Raw genomic sequence first — 17,481 nt, 5'->3', positions numbered from 1 at the left:
CAACAAACCAGCATTTTGTTTCCACTCTATATTTCCCCCACCTTTGACTAATGGAAACATTTTTGTTAAGTCAAATCGCTGGTCTGCCCTGGGTTCGTTCCTTTTGGAATGTAATGAAATAAAGTTTCCTCTAGGAATAAATTTTGGAAATAGGAGTACCTGAGGACACAGGTGAAGTCCTCCAAGCACACACAAAACACTACCTTCTCTACTATTACATATTTGACCCCCAATCTGTGATTAAGGCAATAGGGCTTCTAAGCCCATTTTAGAAATTAAGTCTGAATATTGCACCGTGTTAACTAGCCCATCTGATTTGGGAGATGAAGAGAAGCAGACACACATAACCTGGATACCTTCCACTGTCAACACTCAGCATTAGTTCCATATATGCCATCTTCCAATTAAGAATCTCTGCAGGCAGTAACATCCTATGACCAACTATTCTCATATTACACATCCACCCCAATATCTATCTACACAGTCCTTCTCAAGGTTCCCCAGAATAGTTATAATAAATCAATAGGCACCTGTACTGTATTTATCTTCATCATATTGTGGCTTATATTCTATCCACGTCAACTAGTAATGTAAATCAAAGCCTTCAGGAACTAATAGGTGACTAGGAATTAAAAGAAAAAAGCACCGAGAACTTGGATCATGTACAAGGGGTAACCAACAAGATGTGGTCCTCATCTGTTCAGCATGAGCAGAAGTCCAAGAGTCTGGGGATGCAGACTATTAGACAACTGAGCTTCTTAGACAAAAATGCAGATGAATGTTCAGCACCTACCAGTTCCTGCTAATATAAAACAGCTATAGTCGTGAAGGAAATGCACTACCAACTTTAAAAGTTTTGAAATAGAAGTTTCAAAAAAGGCTTCCCTCTTTCCAAAAAAGCTCTTACTTGACAATGAGAACTTCATCCAAGTAGAAGCCAACTTTTAAAGTGCAGAAATTGAGTTGAGGCAAACATTTCTATCAAACAAAATTTATTTGCATGTAAAACAAACATGTTATTTGAAGTACATCAAAAAACTAAAAATGGTCTATTCCTTCTCCACCTCCTCAGTCACCAGAAGCAGTATTTACACAATTGTTCACAAGAGTAAAGGACCTACCATGTACATGAAAAGAACCAATCTTGACCTCAGGTGAAGTACCTACACCTGAGATTAATAGGTTTGATTCTTTCCTATTTTCTGTTTTGTCTTTACAATACTGAAAGATGTAGGGTAATGTGAACAAATAAATGCACTTTTAGAAGTAAACATGAGAGATTTTAACACAGAAAAGGATTGTGTGATACTGGTATGTGTACTCCCAATTTTAATTGGTGGAACTATTCTTTGAATGGCTTATCTTTCTTCATTCCCTATGAAAAAACCATCACTGCTGGACAAAAAAAGGTATATTGTATTAAAAGTAGAACTTTATTAACATCCTGCTTGCATAAGGTAAAAAAAACAACCACACAATTTTGGAACCTGTTAGCATGGTAGACTTTAGACTTCCATGGAACTAATATGACTTAATCCAGTTTATGCACAGAGGGCTCATAGGCCACAATAAACCTAATCTCTCCCCTCTTTCCCACATATAATTGGGTGTTCAGCACTTGTGGGAAATGGAAGGCTGGTACATCATCCTCATCCCTCATATGTGCCAAGGAAAGAGCCATTATGACTGATAAGGGAATCCATTCATGAGCAAATCCTGCACCTCTCATACACTGGATCAAGGCTCGTTTTCATTCTGAAGAACCTTTTTGTATAACTCAAAAACCTACTACTGGCCAAGGTGGATGTCCACTGAAAAACAGAAAGTCTCAATTGTTTAACTTTGGGACCCAAAGAATTACCCCTCTAAAAGATCTGGTAGAATTCATGGTTCAAGAGCCATTACCTCTTTTAATATTTTAGACACTGTCCATACCTAAGAATTGTATTACATTGCTCCTCACAGCCTTCATCTTCCAAATACTTTCAACAATTCCATTCCAATTACAGAGGATACCAGAACTATACTGTGCGTCCCATCATGAAAACACCACTCAAATGTTGCTGCTGGGATGCAGCAAGATGTCCAAAGCCTTAAACAATAAAGCTTCTCATTTTGAGTTGCACACTGTTTCTCAGAACCCAGCTTCTTCCCTAAATGAAAAGAATACTGTAAAAACCATCATAATAAAGACAACTGCTGTGGCCTGAACATACACAGGATTACATTCTGTGATGTAGCTATCACAAAAAAACCTCTTGATCTATCAGAGACCTTGTACACACCCAAGTCGTCTGCAGTAAAATGAATTGTGTCATTTGCTCTGAATTTATGATTTGCAGTATCTTGGAAACTCAGGAAGCAGGTACACAAGTCAGGAAAACTCTGCAACATATGGTTGTGTGGGGGTACAGCTTCTCCATTAGAAGCCTCAATGCAACTTCTTCATTAGATAATCCTTGGTGGAGCAAACCTATGACATAAAAGCTCCTAAGAGTGCAAGCAGTTTGGGGTGTACAGTTAGCTATCAAAAAGTCCTGCAACCGTTGCAAACCCAGCATGGGTGGTTGTATGCCAGGGATGGGGAAGCTGTGACACTCCAGAAGTTGTTGGATTCTGACTCCTATTAGTTGCAGCCAGCAGGGCCAATGGTCATGCAAATGATGATGGGAGTTATAGGTCCGGCAACATTTGGATGGCCATAGGTTCCCCATTATTGCTGTATACTCTAGTATACCACGTGGAGTTCTGTGTGACCAGGTGCTACCCTATTCTCTTGAGCATCAGGGAATGTTCCATGTGAAGACGATACTGTAGAGAACAAGACATCAAGGTGAGGGTGATATGCATATAGTTCATGGCCTTCAATGGAACACAGCAAGGCAAATTCTAATGGCAAATCTTAATCCACTACAATACCATCTCTATCTGGTACTATGTGGTTATGGAAAAATTCTAGAATGTTTCCCTTGTATCTAGGTGGGAGTTGAAGTGCACATTCACTAAGCATATATTCTGACCACTCACACATTATAGGCTCCTTCTTAATAGGTCTGTAACCCTATATTACCTCACTGGCCTGTGAGCTGCTCCAGTATGCTGTTCCAGTAACTGCTGAACTCATGTGAGAGGAGTCAAAGATGCAGCCACTTCACTCTGCCTAGGATTTGAGACAACTGCGAAGGGAAGTAGCTGCACTGCTGATTCCTCCCATATGACCTCAAGGTTCCTACTTTTCTGGAGTGATATGTGAAGGAGCCATGCTGCAGTGGATCTTATACCAAAGAGGAAACTGATTCCACACTCATGCCAACAAACCACACTCACCAAGGGGAAAAAGTGTCACTCCCACTTATTTTAACAGCATTCTCTCCTAGCTGGGTTTTCAACCTACTTCAAAATTAAAGGGGTTGAGAAGTCTAACAATCTACACTCACAGCACCAAACCCTCACTTTCTTCTTCCCCACTCAGTTGCCATCTTATACTACCCAGCGGTAACTGAGGAGACATGCATGGAAGCCAACAGTTTCCTTGGAAGAAATCAATTTTATAATACAAAGATTAAGTGAAATGGCTGTAAAAGATGTAACACATCTATGTCAAATACTTCACCACCTGCATAAGGGCCCAACTGGTGCCATCCACTGAACAGTTCCATTTCAGATTTTATTTTTAATAGGAGATGGCAGTCAGCACCTTGAGAACTAGGGGAGATACCAGGAACTGAACCAATTCCGCTAATTAATTTTTGGTGTAAATATCAGAGTATGAATAACAAAACCCAAACAAGCTTAAATCCTGAACACTAAAAATATGCTCCAGAATGGAAATGTTCCTAAAAAAGTGAAGTAAAAGAAATGAAATATCTGCCCAAGTTTCAATTCTATCTTGCAAGTCCACAGGCATGTAACTCTGGGACAAGTGACAGAACTACACCGAATAGCGTGGTGCATCGATTCTTTGTGGTAGAGACTCTGATTAGATGGAAGTATGCATGTGTAAGAGTCCATGTAAACTTCCAAGAGTTGAAGAATATTTTTTCTCTATGCTCCATTTGTCAAGAAGTACAGCCAAAGAAAAATGCTTGTTTTTACCTGAACCCACAAGGGTGTTGTTTGCACTCACAACTTTAAAAACATTTTAAAAACAACACTATATGAAACATTTAGCCCCAGCCCACTTCCCACCTGCCAACCTTGGCTAAATATTCTCAATTTCTTATCAGGGCAACATCCATGAGATCCTCATCTTCATCCCCAATCAGAAAATCAGGGCTAGGCCTGGATGGCCTTTCCGATGTAAGAATGGCACTGCTTGTCATAGACAAAGACTGTTCTGAAGAGATAGGAGATTTAGACCAGTTCTCCGTCTTAATGCTGTGAGTTTTCTTTTTGTCTCTCTCTTTATCACGATCCCTATCCCTATCCCGGTCTTTATCTTTTACTTTCTTCTTTTCTTTTTTGTGTTTCTTATGCTTTTCCAAGCTGTATTCTGGAAGAGGCCGAATTCCATCATCAGAGCTGGGGCTGTTCTGATAGGATTTCTCCGCTATGGATGATCCTGATTCACTCTCGCTGTCAATGTTTTGCGGGGTATATGCTGGAGACTTACTGTGACTGGGAGAACAGCGCTCATGCTTTGGAGTAGACCCACTTATTAGTGGTGATCCATAGCTTTTGGAAGATGTCATCTGAGGCCTTAAGCCATCCCCACCTCCTTCCCCAGGCTTCTGCAAGGTAACTTTGGCTTTAATGCTAGGAGAGCCACCGTCATGTTTGCTGATGATAATCTTGGCCACTCCAGTGCTTCCAACATTCTTTGAATCAGATGCCTTTTTGGAAGAGTCAGAGGAGCCTCCTGAAACAGAGACTTTGGATTTCTCCTTGTCACTCCTTTCCCGCTTCCCCTGCAATTCACCTCCAGAGAGGTTGTGTTTGGAGGACATGGAGTGACTTGAGGAACTGGAACTCTGGACCATCTGTCCATCCATTGAGTCTTCCCCACCAGGGCCACTGGTGACTACACCATGCTTGAGTTTGTCAATTACAGCTGTCAAAGATGGCTTTTTGTTCCGGCTTGGGGACTTGCCTTTTGAACTCCCGTGCTGATTCTGAGATGAAGACATGGAAGAGCTGCCAGATGAGAAGGAAGATGAAGATCCCGCTGAAGAATTTGAAGAAGGGGGTGGCTTCTGGGACATGGAACTGGAGGATCCCATCCCTGAAGAGGACTTCATGCTTGAACTTGATCCAGTCCCAGACATGTGTGAGCTTCCAGAACCGGAACTAATTGGGGACTTTGCTTTAGACGACGGGGGAGTACCTGGAACGGGTTTCATCGGAGAGGCCAGCTTGTCAGAACCGCCCGAGGGTCTAGAATGAGAAGGAGAAATGTTTGGTTTACTCATGGAAGGGTTCATAAGTGATGAAGGCTTCCCTTGAGGTTTGATCTTGGTACCTCCAGAGCCGCTGCTGAGGCCGTGTTTTGTGATGGGGGAGGACCCGGGCTTTCCCACTGATTGGGTGGAGCTTTTGGACTGACCTGATCCAGAGCCGCCTTGGCCCGAGTAGAGGCTGCTGCTCATCTTGGACCCAGAAGACCCATCCGACTTGCTGCTCTTTATTTTGCCCGAGGTCGATGAGGAAGACGAAGAGGACGAGGATGACGATGAGGAGGAGGAAGAGGAGGAGGAGGAATGACTGTGATGACTTTTGCTGCTCAAAGAGGAGACTGAGCCGCTGCTTGTGTACTGCCCATGGGAAGGTTTGCCAACAGTCACTGTTCCCTTGGGAATCTGGATGGTGATTTTGGGTATGGGAGGAGTGGCTACCCCAGGGGGTGTTTGAGACCTGCCTGAACTTCCAGGAGATTTTGAGCCGCCTGTGCTTGCTGGTGGGGTGAAAGGCCTGGTAGACGAACTATGAGAGGGAGATTTGCCTTCTGGCTCCACCTTCCTCCGCTTCTGGACCTTTTCTTTACTCTTCCCATCGCTGGATGGGGTGCGGCTGCGTTTTCCACCCTTGCCATCTAGCCCAGGGCCCGTTAAAGAACTCCCGGATCCATTACCCTCTTTGACCCGCTTCTGCGACTTTTCCTTCCCCAAATCTCCCGTGCTCAGTAAGGGGCTCTGGCTTTCACTATGATGCTCCATGACATCAGAGACCCCCAGAGCCTTGCTGGCAGCAGTGATAATACTAAAGTCGACTGTGTCCGCTTGGCTGCTTGCCTTGAACTTACTCTCCCCTCCATCTCCCCCCAGCACTTGCACACCCAGAGTACTTATCGTTTGTGATGCAAAGCCCTTGAAGTCATCAGCGTCTCCACTCTGGCTGCTATCATCAAAGTACTCTTCTCCAAAACCGCTTTGGCTCTGGCTGTTCAGGAGGTCAGGGTTGAAATCAACTCCATCAGGGAAAAACTGATTTGAAGAGTCACTGTTTGGGCTCACAGTGGCATCGGCAATCAGATCAGCTGGATCAGTGTAAGGGTTTTCACTGTTGTTAGACTGAAAGACATCAGGATCAAACAGGGCACTTTGGGAATGCCCTGAACTTGAGGAGTCTCTTACTGGTGTTCCAATAGGAGGGCAATCTTCACTGGTGCTTGGTAGCTTGGATGCTTCCTCTGCTATGTCAGAAAGGATATCTGTCACATCAGCACCAATGCTGTCTGAGCTGGAGAGCCGAACCATCCTCTGAATACTGGGCTGGGTATGAGGTATAGACTGTGGATACGTTGTTGGTGGAGTGCTGCACTGACTGGGAGCTGGAGTAATATGAGGGGTATCCAAAGTGTCAGTGGTCATATTGACATCAAAGATGGGATTCTGGGAGTCAACGTCCATGGAAAACAGCTCTCTCTGGAAGTCATCTTCAGTTTGATGCTTGGGTTTCTCCACCGTGACACGTGATTTTTTCTTCTTTTGCTTGTTGCCCCCTGGACCCATTTCCATCCTTGGGGAGCCAGAAGAGGAATTTTGCCTCTCAAGTGGGCTGTTTCCATACAGCGTTGAGAAATCTTGAGCTGGATTGTCCTTCAACAGGTTCATGAGCATGGGGTGGTTCTTGGTGTTGCTTGCTGGAGATGACACAGGGGGAGGGGTATGGTGTGGAGGCGTGGGACTGGAGCCAATAGTGGAGCCCACATTGCCTGTGATTTGTAGCAAGCTTGTAAGGATAGGGTTCTGGGACACTTTGCTGAAGTCTTCCCCGTGGCCCACTGAATCATGCCGTTCTTTTATACCCATGCTCATCGTGAACAAGGTGGAGATGGGTCCCCCGGGGAAAGTGTTGGTTGGGGTGGTGGTGCCACTCATTGGGTTGTTGCCGGTGGTCATGCCATAACCTGGGCTGCTGGCAGGGGGCAGGTTCTTTTTCACCATGTCTTCAACTGTCTCAGCAATGAGGGACAAAGCTGGTGTGTCTGCTTGGATTGTTTCAGCCTTTCTCCGGATGGCTCTCATGGTCACAGGTATTGACATGCATCTATAAGGCAAGGTGGAGAAAAGCTGGTTTAGTGTCATCCTTGCCAGCAGTGAGTTCCCCCATGAAGCTAAAAGCTGTACTCATTATAAACAATTAGTGTTTCATTATAAACAATTAGTGTTAGGTACACCTCTACAGAGTGAGCCTGACTTCTGTACTACTCAGGCACACTATATACAGGAATATAAACTTTTACTCTTTTTTCTAGAGGCGAATTCTCCACCACAGCAACAAAGTAGCAACTGAGGAGTAAGGAAGCCCTACTCAATTCATTAAAGTTCTCATTAATAAATAGGTGAATGTACTCTTTTTAAAAGAGAGTTCCTACTTTATCTTCTTATTCCATGAACATGACAAAATCAAAGCATGTTAAGGCTTTGCTGAACTGAAGAGCCTGTTCAAGTAAATATGGCCTAAGTAAATATGCCACATTTTGAAAATGCTAAACTGAAGAACTGGCATCGTTACAGGAGGGATGGGGGACCCGCAGTCCTCCAGATGTTGTCGGACTACAACTCCTATCGGCTATGTGGGGTGGGTCTGATAGGAATTGGGAAGTCCAACATCTGGTGGTCTATAGGTTACTCACCCCTGAATTACAAAGTAAAGTACAGGACAGACAGATCTAGGCACTCCTTTCATACATGGCTATGCACATTAATGAAACCCAAATTCTGAACTTCATATAAATCATTTCTATTCACATCAAGACGAATTTGGTTATTTTATTCATTTTACTCCTTTCTCTAAAGACTATAGAGATGGCTTGAAGGCCCAGAAGAGATAGAAAACATCATTCTTCAGATTCAGTTAACAGAAGACATAAATTCTACATGTATCATTTCAGCATACATGAAAGTGTGCACAACATATAGAGACCATCATGGGTGAAAAACACATGCCTATTTTCTAGGTGGTCACTGGGTAACCACAGCTAAATGCAAGCTGTAAAATATAAAGTGCATGCACTTTTCACAAATTGTGTACATGCTTCATATACTCTTCTTCCTACACAAAGTGTACAAAATTGCCTTATGTCACTGGTGCATGGACAAGCAGCTGTCTCAAACTTCTGCTCCTGGAGGAAAGCTCCTTATCACCAGCAGTAAAAGCAACCCACAGAAGACAGGACTGAGCCTTTTCCTTTTGATAGACAGAAGGGAACCCAAATGCCTTTAATAATTAGAAATCAGCAGCTGACCTTAAATCCAACTCTAAGTTGCAGAGAGCTTTTAATACCAAAGCACACCATCCAAGATAGCATAGTCTGAGTTGATAGGTAAGGTCTGTCAAAGTGTGGGCACGAGAAATTTTGAGAAAACCACAGAAGGATTGACTTGCTGCAGTGCCACAAATCTCCATGAGGATTATTGGACATGAAAGGTAACAGAAGTTCTAGTTACCTCTTTCTACTTTTATTTGCCATCTATTATATTTTGTTATAAATATATGTAGATAAATAGATAAAAGAAGGAGAAATGTAGAGATGGAAAGCAGGAGCTCCAAGTTAATTCTGGCTGAAAGGGAAGCTAGTGATTGCAGTGTGATGGAAGGCATGTGTCCCAAACATTTAAAGCAATCCGCCTCCCCCCCCCAAAAAAAAACAGGAAAAGGAAAAGGTTCAGGGTGCCATTGCTTTAAGGATTAGCCCAGAAACTTTCCTCCCTTGCGTAGGGTAGGCTCTCATTACTGGAAAAAAAACTGCTGTGTATGTAGACCTTTACTGCTGTCACCATTAGAGCAGAATATAAAAAGGATGGTAGGAAAATGTTACTGTAAAATTATTTTTCCCTTGGTAAAACTTTAATGTAAGTGACCTCTGAGTTACCAGGTTTATATTTAACCACTGTCTTCAAAGATCAGTTTTGATTCTGGCTTAAGCAGTATGACATACCTTTGAACAACTTTAGCAATGAAGTCATCTGTGCAGATGAGTGCATCAGAGAGCCCTTTATACAATTTGCAGTTCACATGTGTAGAATCTTGCACATCCATTACCACTGAAAGACACAGAGGCATCACAGGGAGGTCATTAAATCGAAAATGTGTCCATCTTCATTCAATGACTGTTTATACATACATATTTTTTCCCCTCTTAAAACCCTCCATCCAGCAACTTACCACAAACTAGAGAGTCATTTACAGGATGCTGAAAGGACACACTGAAACAGGAATCTGACAGAGGGCAGACTTCAAACTGCAGGATGCCTGGGGAATCTGGAAAGACAAAAGAGCTTGCTAGGAAAGGCCATGAGCTTAAAAAGTAATGTTCACCCTATAGATAAAATAAGGGAAAGAGAGAAAGATGTTCATACTTTTATTTGCAGCTCAACTAAGACAGGGAAAAATAGTCAGGAAACATCTGATGGTGCATGGGTTGGGTAACAGCTACTCTAATCTTTTCAAAGTTTATGTTTATTATGCTAGCTGCTTCAAGTTTACTCTGGAAGGAAGAGTCTTCTATTAATTTTAATAAAATAAATATTAGTTTGGTGCATTGTGGGCTTTGCCTGCTAACTGCCGCGTGAGCAGTTTGCTTTAGGGCCTGCTTTCTTTTGTTTTTTATACTCTTGCTTAGTTTCCTTACTAACTGAATGGAAATCCTGAACCTGAACTTACTGGCTATCTGGTTCATGCCTCCTTACACTATTCAGAATTTTGATATGGTCAATAAATGCAAGGGTTGAGAAGCAACAACAGTACTAAGAGTATAAGTATTAACATACATAAATGGATAGAAAAACTGATCTTCCTAGGCAAGTGAAATAAATTGGAGGAAAAGCCAAAGGAGTCAGCTGCTGTAGTGATTCAAACCTAACAACATCTGGAGAAGACTGACAAGATTATAGAGACCAATATGTTTTTAAAAATTCTTCAGGCAGTGTACCATGGGTAGCACTCACCTTCTTTTAAGACTGTTCGCTTGACACAGCTGCCTATCAGAGTGTTGTAGGCCACCTGATGCCTGATCAAATTGAGGATGAGAGGAACCCGACTAGGATGGTGGAAAGCAATTTTGCTGAGCAGAGTTCCCTGAAGACTTCGTCCATCTGGCAAGGGGGCATCTTTGTTGAGGAAGTAGCAGTGCTGCTGACCTGGCAAAGCCTGTTATGGAGAGGGCACACACAACCTCACATTTACTACTTGGTAAAGTATGGATGGGTGCTACAAAATCACACATAGCCAGGAGATGAAAACCAAACTATTGTTTTTGAAGAACAAATCTGCATTATTCATTTATACGTTATTCCACCCTTTTCCAAAAAGTTCTACTAGTGGCAGTGGAAGGTGAGCAATGGCTCTAACAAAAACAAATAGATACAACAAAAGCACTGTGTGTCCACATTAAAAGAGGTAGGAACCAGTGGGAACCAGTAGGAACCTTAGGCCAGTAGGAACCTTAGGCCAGGGTTTCCCAAATTTGGGTGTTTGGGGACTACAATTCCCAGCAAGCCTGACCATTGGTCCTGCTAGCTAGGGATGATGGGAGTTGTAGTCCAAAAACAACTAGAGACCCAAGTTTGGGAAACTCTGCTAGGTTGTATTTGCTTTCTTTGGGGCTCAATTATATGGCTTGCCTAGTTAATACTTAATCTTCTGGTACTGGGATGAAAATAAGATCTCATTATATACCATTTCATGCTATTTTTTCTAGACATCAGTATAAGTTTAGCAACAGCAGCATAATTACTTTGTCTTTTGAAGAGTCAGTTGAAAGTATTATCAATACATAATGCCAAAAATTCTCTTTTGCAGATCACTAATCATATCATATGAGGTTCTTAGAACAGGAATTGCCTTCATTCCTTTCAGTCCAAGGTTCAGTTTCTCTACTGCACTTCTCTCAATAATATTCTCTCTTAAAAACAAACTTGTGTAGTGGAACATCTATCAGTTAGGAATCAAAATGGGGCCATCAAAATGGCTTTACATAGATCTCACAAGTGATCATTGGTCCGGCACACAGAGCAGGGCATACCCTAGATTTAGTCTTTTGCTCCAGGTGGAAAGGGTGGTGGTCTGGAAATAGGAGGGGTAGATTTCCCTCCCACTGTCATGGTCAGACTACTTCCTGTTGAGGTTTGGACTTGCAGTGACAACTCTCCCCTACAAGGGTGGAATGCCATTTAGGATAGCCTATCCTCAGATGCTGATTGAATCCGATTCCTGACTGTTCTGGGTTTTCTCAGTAGATAGGGCAGGAGATCCTGCTGAGGGCCTAGTCTATACAAGCAATTAAGAAAACAACTTTCCATAATGGTTAGTTGATGGTCTTTGATTTTAAAATAAGTGTTTTCATTACACACAGATATGGTTGCAAACAGCTTTGATTTTTTATGAGATAGCAGGATGTAAATATTTTTCTAAATAAAATAACTGGGAAAATAAAAAGGTGTCCTGGAACCAGAGCCATGGGATTCCCTGTTCCAAGAAAGCTTGAGCCTTTAACAGAAGTGCTCCAGATAAGGGGTGGAAAAACACTGCACTATTTTGTCGCAAATCCCCAGTTAATGTGTACCAGGGGTCAGCAACCTTTTTCAGCCGTGTGGGGGGCCAGACTATATTTTTTGGGGGGGGGGGGAATGAATGAATTCCTATGCCCCACAAATAACCCATAGATGCATTTTAAATAAAAGCACACATTCTACTCATGTAAAAACACACAGATTCCTGAACCGTCCGTGGGCGATTGGGCAGCATCCGGCCCACGGGCCTTAGGTTGCCTACCTCTGCTGTGTACTTTACGACCACTCTTCCCTGAAGCCTCAAGATAAAGAACAATGGTGGAACTTCACCATAATTTATACTGAAGGCAACATCTAAACCTACCACAAATTCTCTAACAATGTAAAGTATTCCAGTGAGAGAACATAGATTTTCTATAGTCAGATCATATAACCTGTCTAATCATGCAAAGCTATATATAGGATCCTGTATTAAAATTACTGATATTTAGCTGAATGTGCACCTAAAATTTACCAACCTTCTCACAGTCTGTGAGTGAAGGTAATTTATGATATCCCCACTTATAACTTACCGCATAAAAGCGCATATTATGATTCAATGGTCCAGGGTCATCTTCCTTGGATAGCTCAAACTGTGTGATAAGCTCATATAAGGGGACATATGTTGGAGGGGTTTCAAACAATGGAATGCCTGAGAAAAGAAAAAACAAAACAAAAACTATAACCACCCACCCAGAGATTTGTCCTCTCATAAAATACAAGTATTAGCTGTTACCTACAACTTGTATTTGTACTAGAGAGGATCTCAATAATTTTCACTACAACTTGACATGAGAGATGCTTGTTGCAGCGTCAAATTTCTATATCAGTTATCCAGAAACCACTTGTGTTTAATATATTCCAATCTGGATATTGAATGTTAGGAACTGTGAAATTCTTGACATGGAGCTAACATGAAAATCAGCGTGATCTTATGGAGTGCTGCACCTGGGAGAGATGGGTTCAAATACCTGAAGACTAATAAATTACACTAGTAATCTTGAAGAAAAAGCAGCAGGATCTTAAACAAGTATATTAGTGAGATAGCCCTCCCATGATCTGTGTGAAGATGAATGAGAAAAGTAGTAGCATTAAAGGCAATCTAAAAGGCCTGAGAGTAATCCAACCTCTGTGCCATGGAAGGCCACATACTGGTCCCACCCCAATTAGGCAAATTACATGTTTTTCTTTATCTGCTTGCTCTGTGCCATTTGTTTGACTGAAAAATTAACGTCTCAAAGGATTTGGCATGGATTTAAACAAACACAAAAAACTAGTAACAAAAACAGATTGAGAAGATTAGCTTTTAAGTGGTCAGTAGGGATATGGGAAAAAGGATGAAGACATCCATGTGCTCTCACTAATACAAGACTCTGCTTAGCATTACTCTGATTTCTTGCCTTTTCCCAATTGTATCATTTGGGTTAATCAGTTCCATGATTAACATTAGACACTTTGGGTTTTTTTAAAAAAGAGGAAGACAGTCTGAAGCTGCAGGTATATGGATCTAGGCTGCAGAAATGCTGAAGAACAGGGGAGCAAATATTCATATCAACCCTAGGTGTCAGGTTATGGCACCAAATACGTCACTGATGCTAGCAAAACTCTATCAACAGCTTATCTGAAGACATGACTGACCTGTGCAGTTCTGAAGTTTCTGAATGAAAGCCCGAGAAACTGGAATAGGCCTTGGGAACTTCAAGAAGAAGCAAGCTGGCAAATCAACACTATTGGCACTGGTGATTGAGGAGAAAGAAGGTGTCCTAAAGAAGAAAAGATTACAATAGTATTACATCTGGGTTCATGCAAATACTTTTTTTTTAACATTAGGAAGGCTGTAAATACACTTTTATTCCAACAAGCCTTTGTTCTGAGTAACTAATTTATGCCGTTAGAAAACTAATATATGCATTGTCCATCTTGGATGACCTTATGGAATCATTCTAATTCATTATGGTTAAATAGCACCAACAAATGGTGCCTGTTTCTTACCCTTTGTTGTCCACTGGATGAGATCCCATAATGAGAGGGGCAATTGGAAGTTTGTTCATTGTCAGTGTTCCCTCAATTGTAACACATATGTTCATCCCCAGGTAGCGAGGAACTGAAAGTGGAGGCAAGTGTTAACTTTTCAAACAGCTGTATTAAATAAAAATAAAAATCCACTGCACAGCAACGGGTAATAAACTGGATGTTATGCATTGCTTATCAGCATTATGCACTAGAACCCTGAAAAGAATTGATCTGGAGGGCCATAGGTTTCCTACACCTGCTTTAAGGAATAAGTACTTTAAAAATTGAGGGAGTGCCTATTGTACTCCACTTCTCTAATTTGAAAGACCATCAGGTGTGGTGCAATCAGAATAAGAGGGAAGAAGAATGGGTGCAGTGGCAGCAAGTTGGGCCAGCCATGGGGAAAAAACACAAATTGGTTCAATTTGTCACTTGGCTGGTTACTACGGTATTTAGTCTTTGCAACAAGCTGCAAACTTCATGGTTGGGGGTTTAATGTACAAGGTCCACTGCAGGTCCAGTACTGACATTTAGGCTAGATAATTTTCAGGATACTCCATCATGCTCACAATCATTAACCAGAAAACCAGAGAGTACAAGCTTATGTTTCCTACTAATAACCATTGTCTCTTAAAAAAACAAAACACAAACCTACTACTACTACTACTACTACAGTAATCTGAACTCATTATTTAACTGCCTCACTCTTAATCAAGACATGCACCTGTCAAGAAACTTGCCTGGAGTCTAGATAAATTAGTAATCCACAGGAATGTTAATAGGACTGCTTGTTGATAAACATCAGACAGTGTTGAAATATAAGAAGCTGTCAATACTCAACTGACTATATACTATACTATTTCAATATACAAACATTGGGGGGAATATCTATACTTAGGAAAACACAAATAAACCTTATACCAAAATAAAAGAAATCTGCTGCTTGGAGTTCAAAGAAAACCTTCAATATAATCCAAGGTGTGTTCAGAATGCACATTTGGAAGCAGAAAGCATATCTAGAAACATACCGTTGTTCTCATTCAGAATAATAGGAGCTCCAGTACCTTCCTCAATCAAATCATAGGGTGAAACATAATACTTCAGATTCATCAGGTGACCTGAAAGAAGAAAGCTTGTTAATGGGAAAGGGAACACAATGGGGTTGGGAAGGTCAGAAGTGATGCCTGTGTTGATCTGGACATAAAAAATTATGTCTACCTAGCATTCTATGTAATTAGGAAAGTCACAGCTCTTAGGACAAAGATCTACAAATTTTAGGGTTTGGGGGTTAATTTTTCATACTACCCACCACCTTCTATTCTCTTTCGCATGAAGTTCCATGTATTCCCAAATCTCATTCTCTTATCTGTGAAGCAGAATCCCATCACTATGACTTACAGATCTCACCAGCTCTGATCACCGGCTATGCTGGTTGGGACTTTTGGGAGTTGTAGACAAAACTCAGGATTGACAAGGCTGCACTACCACAGAATAAATTCTGTCCAAACAGCTGGCTTTTTGCTTCGAATAGTGTCTTGGTGGGACAATTCAATAAATGTGGGAGACTAAAGGTCATCAACTACATTCCTTTTCCTCTCATGGCACTTAAGATGTGGCTCAGTCTTGAGAATATGCCACCTTCATATTATGACCTTCTTACAAGGAATTCAGGGTGGCATATGTAGCATTGTTTTTATTCTTACAACAATCCCATGAGAAAAATGGCCTGCTTAGTATCTACCAAGCAACTTCATAGTAGAGTAGGGATTCCAACACCCGGAATCAACAGAGAAACCACAGTCGTATACTGGCTATGAGCAAAAAACCCCCCAACAACCCAGTAATTTATGATGTGACTCATGTATACCTAATTTACCAAACATGTATTAGAAGCTCTGAAGGTTCTTAGTCCTGCTGATGGCTATATCTGGGGTTGGGAAAGAATTTTACTTGAAGTCACTTTGGCTGCAGATTCTGAGAATATTTTGCCTTTCCTGTTAAGAGGTGGATCACTTGCATTTATGGAGCTCTTTGCTTTGCTAGCTAGCAGTCTTCCAATATGCATCTTTTCTCTGCTTATGGCATACTGGATAGGCTGAGCTCCATAAGGGGCTAATATGTGGATGGGTATTTCAACTCTTTAACAAAAAAAATAGCATTGCACCATTTCACAAGTCATCTTTAAAGGGGGAAAATGGGCAGTATTGTAAAATGGACCCCTCTTCTGTCACAATATACAGTCACCTACCTCCACTCCTTGGGGTGAGATAGCCAACACTGCCATGCAGAATCTTGTCCAAAGGGCTTGCATTGGTGGCTTGCCTACAGACAGAATCAAAGACATATGATAAGCTGGCGCAGAATTAAGACCCAAGACTGCCACAGTATAAATCTTTTGGATTGTTATCTTAGACTGAATTTGTAACATGCCCAAACTGAAATTTTAGGTTTGCAACACTAAGATTAAAAAGAGGAACCCATTTTTCCTTCTGACACTATTTTTTCCTTTTTACTACCACGATGACAGGACAGACAGCTGGTCTTGGATATGGGAGCCTGGAAATCCAGTACCACCTCCTCATTGGACTTTAGCAGTCAATCTTTCAACCGCAGTTCCTCAAAGACCAAAGGTAGTTGTTGGGTTTGTTTGTTTTTCTTTCAGTTTTAAGACTCTGGATTCCATAATGCTACCGTTGGAAACTTAAATAGCAATTCAAATGAAAGAAATGTACTGTATTTTTCGCCCCATAGGACACACTTTTTCCCCTCCAAAAATGAAGGGGAAATCTGGGTGTGTCCTATGGGGCGAATGCAGGCTTTCGCTGAAGCTTGGAGAGCGAGAGGGGTCGCTGCGCACCCGCAGCCTAGGCAGCCCTGCGGGAGTTCCCGCAGGGCTGTCTAGGCTGCGGATAGCAACCCGCTTCCCGGAGCGCCGGGCGCGCTGAAAGCAGAGCGCACGGTGCTTCGGGAACACATCCGCAGCCTAGGTAGCCCTGCGGGAGTTCCTGCAGGGCTCCCCACGCTGCGGATAGCAGCCTGTCGCCCGGCGCGCAGGGCGCCCTGAAGCAGAGAGCCCCTCGCGCCGGCAGACGTCGGCCATCCCCACAAGCTCGGGGGACAGCGGGAAGGCGCCGTGCTGCCATCCCGCTGTTCCCCGACCTGGTTTTGGGGGAGAAATAAAGGAAAACATTTTTTCCTTTATTTCCCCCCCAAAAAACTAGGTGCGTCCTATGGGACGAAAAATACGGTAATATGCAAGCCTCTTTATTAATAAGCATCCATTTCTATAGACTGCTTTAGGGTACAGTGAGTTTGGCTGTGTTTGTTGCATTCATCTTCATGTGAGCCCTTTAAACTTGATCATAATCTGCCATATTTACAGAGGGTGGAACTGAGGCTAAGATGTTGTGGCTTATCCGGGGAACAGCTAGTGGATCTGTGATTCAAGTAAGATTTGAACTCAGTTCCTTCCAAGTTC

At 42.2% G+C, this 17,481-nt stretch overlaps 1 protein-coding gene across 1 annotated transcript in view; it reads right to left on the bottom strand.

The window, feature by feature from the left end:
- Positions 1-975: 975 nt before the first annotated feature.
- Positions 976-17,481, bottom strand: part of MED1 (mediator complex subunit 1) — a 28,124-nt gene continuing 11,618 nt past the window's right edge. Inside the window, exons 9-17 of the mRNA XM_079948666.1 lie at positions 16,252-16,325; positions 15,032-15,121; positions 13,983-14,094; positions 13,629-13,753; positions 12,524-12,642; positions 10,389-10,590; positions 9,607-9,702; positions 9,380-9,485; positions 976-7,485 (exon numbers count right to left, since the gene is read on the bottom strand). Coding sequence (XP_079804792.1) covers positions 4,212-7,485; positions 9,380-9,485; positions 9,607-9,702; positions 10,389-10,590; positions 12,524-12,642; positions 13,629-13,753; positions 13,983-14,094; positions 15,032-15,121; positions 16,252-16,325 — 4,198 coding nt within the window. The 3' untranslated portion in view covers positions 976-4,211. The remainder of the gene's footprint in view (positions 7,486-9,379; positions 9,486-9,606; positions 9,703-10,388; positions 10,591-12,523; positions 12,643-13,628; positions 13,754-13,982; positions 14,095-15,031; positions 15,122-16,251; positions 16,326-17,481) is intronic.

The sequence above is a fragment of the Podarcis cretensis genome (genome assembly GCF_951804945.1).
Source record: "Podarcis cretensis genome assembly, chromosome: 13".
Lineage (NCBI taxonomy): Eukaryota > Metazoa > Chordata > Lepidosauria > Squamata > Lacertidae > Podarcis > Podarcis cretensis.
Note: the sequence above shows the minus strand (reverse complement) of the source record. Positions and strands in the feature narration are given on the sequence as shown.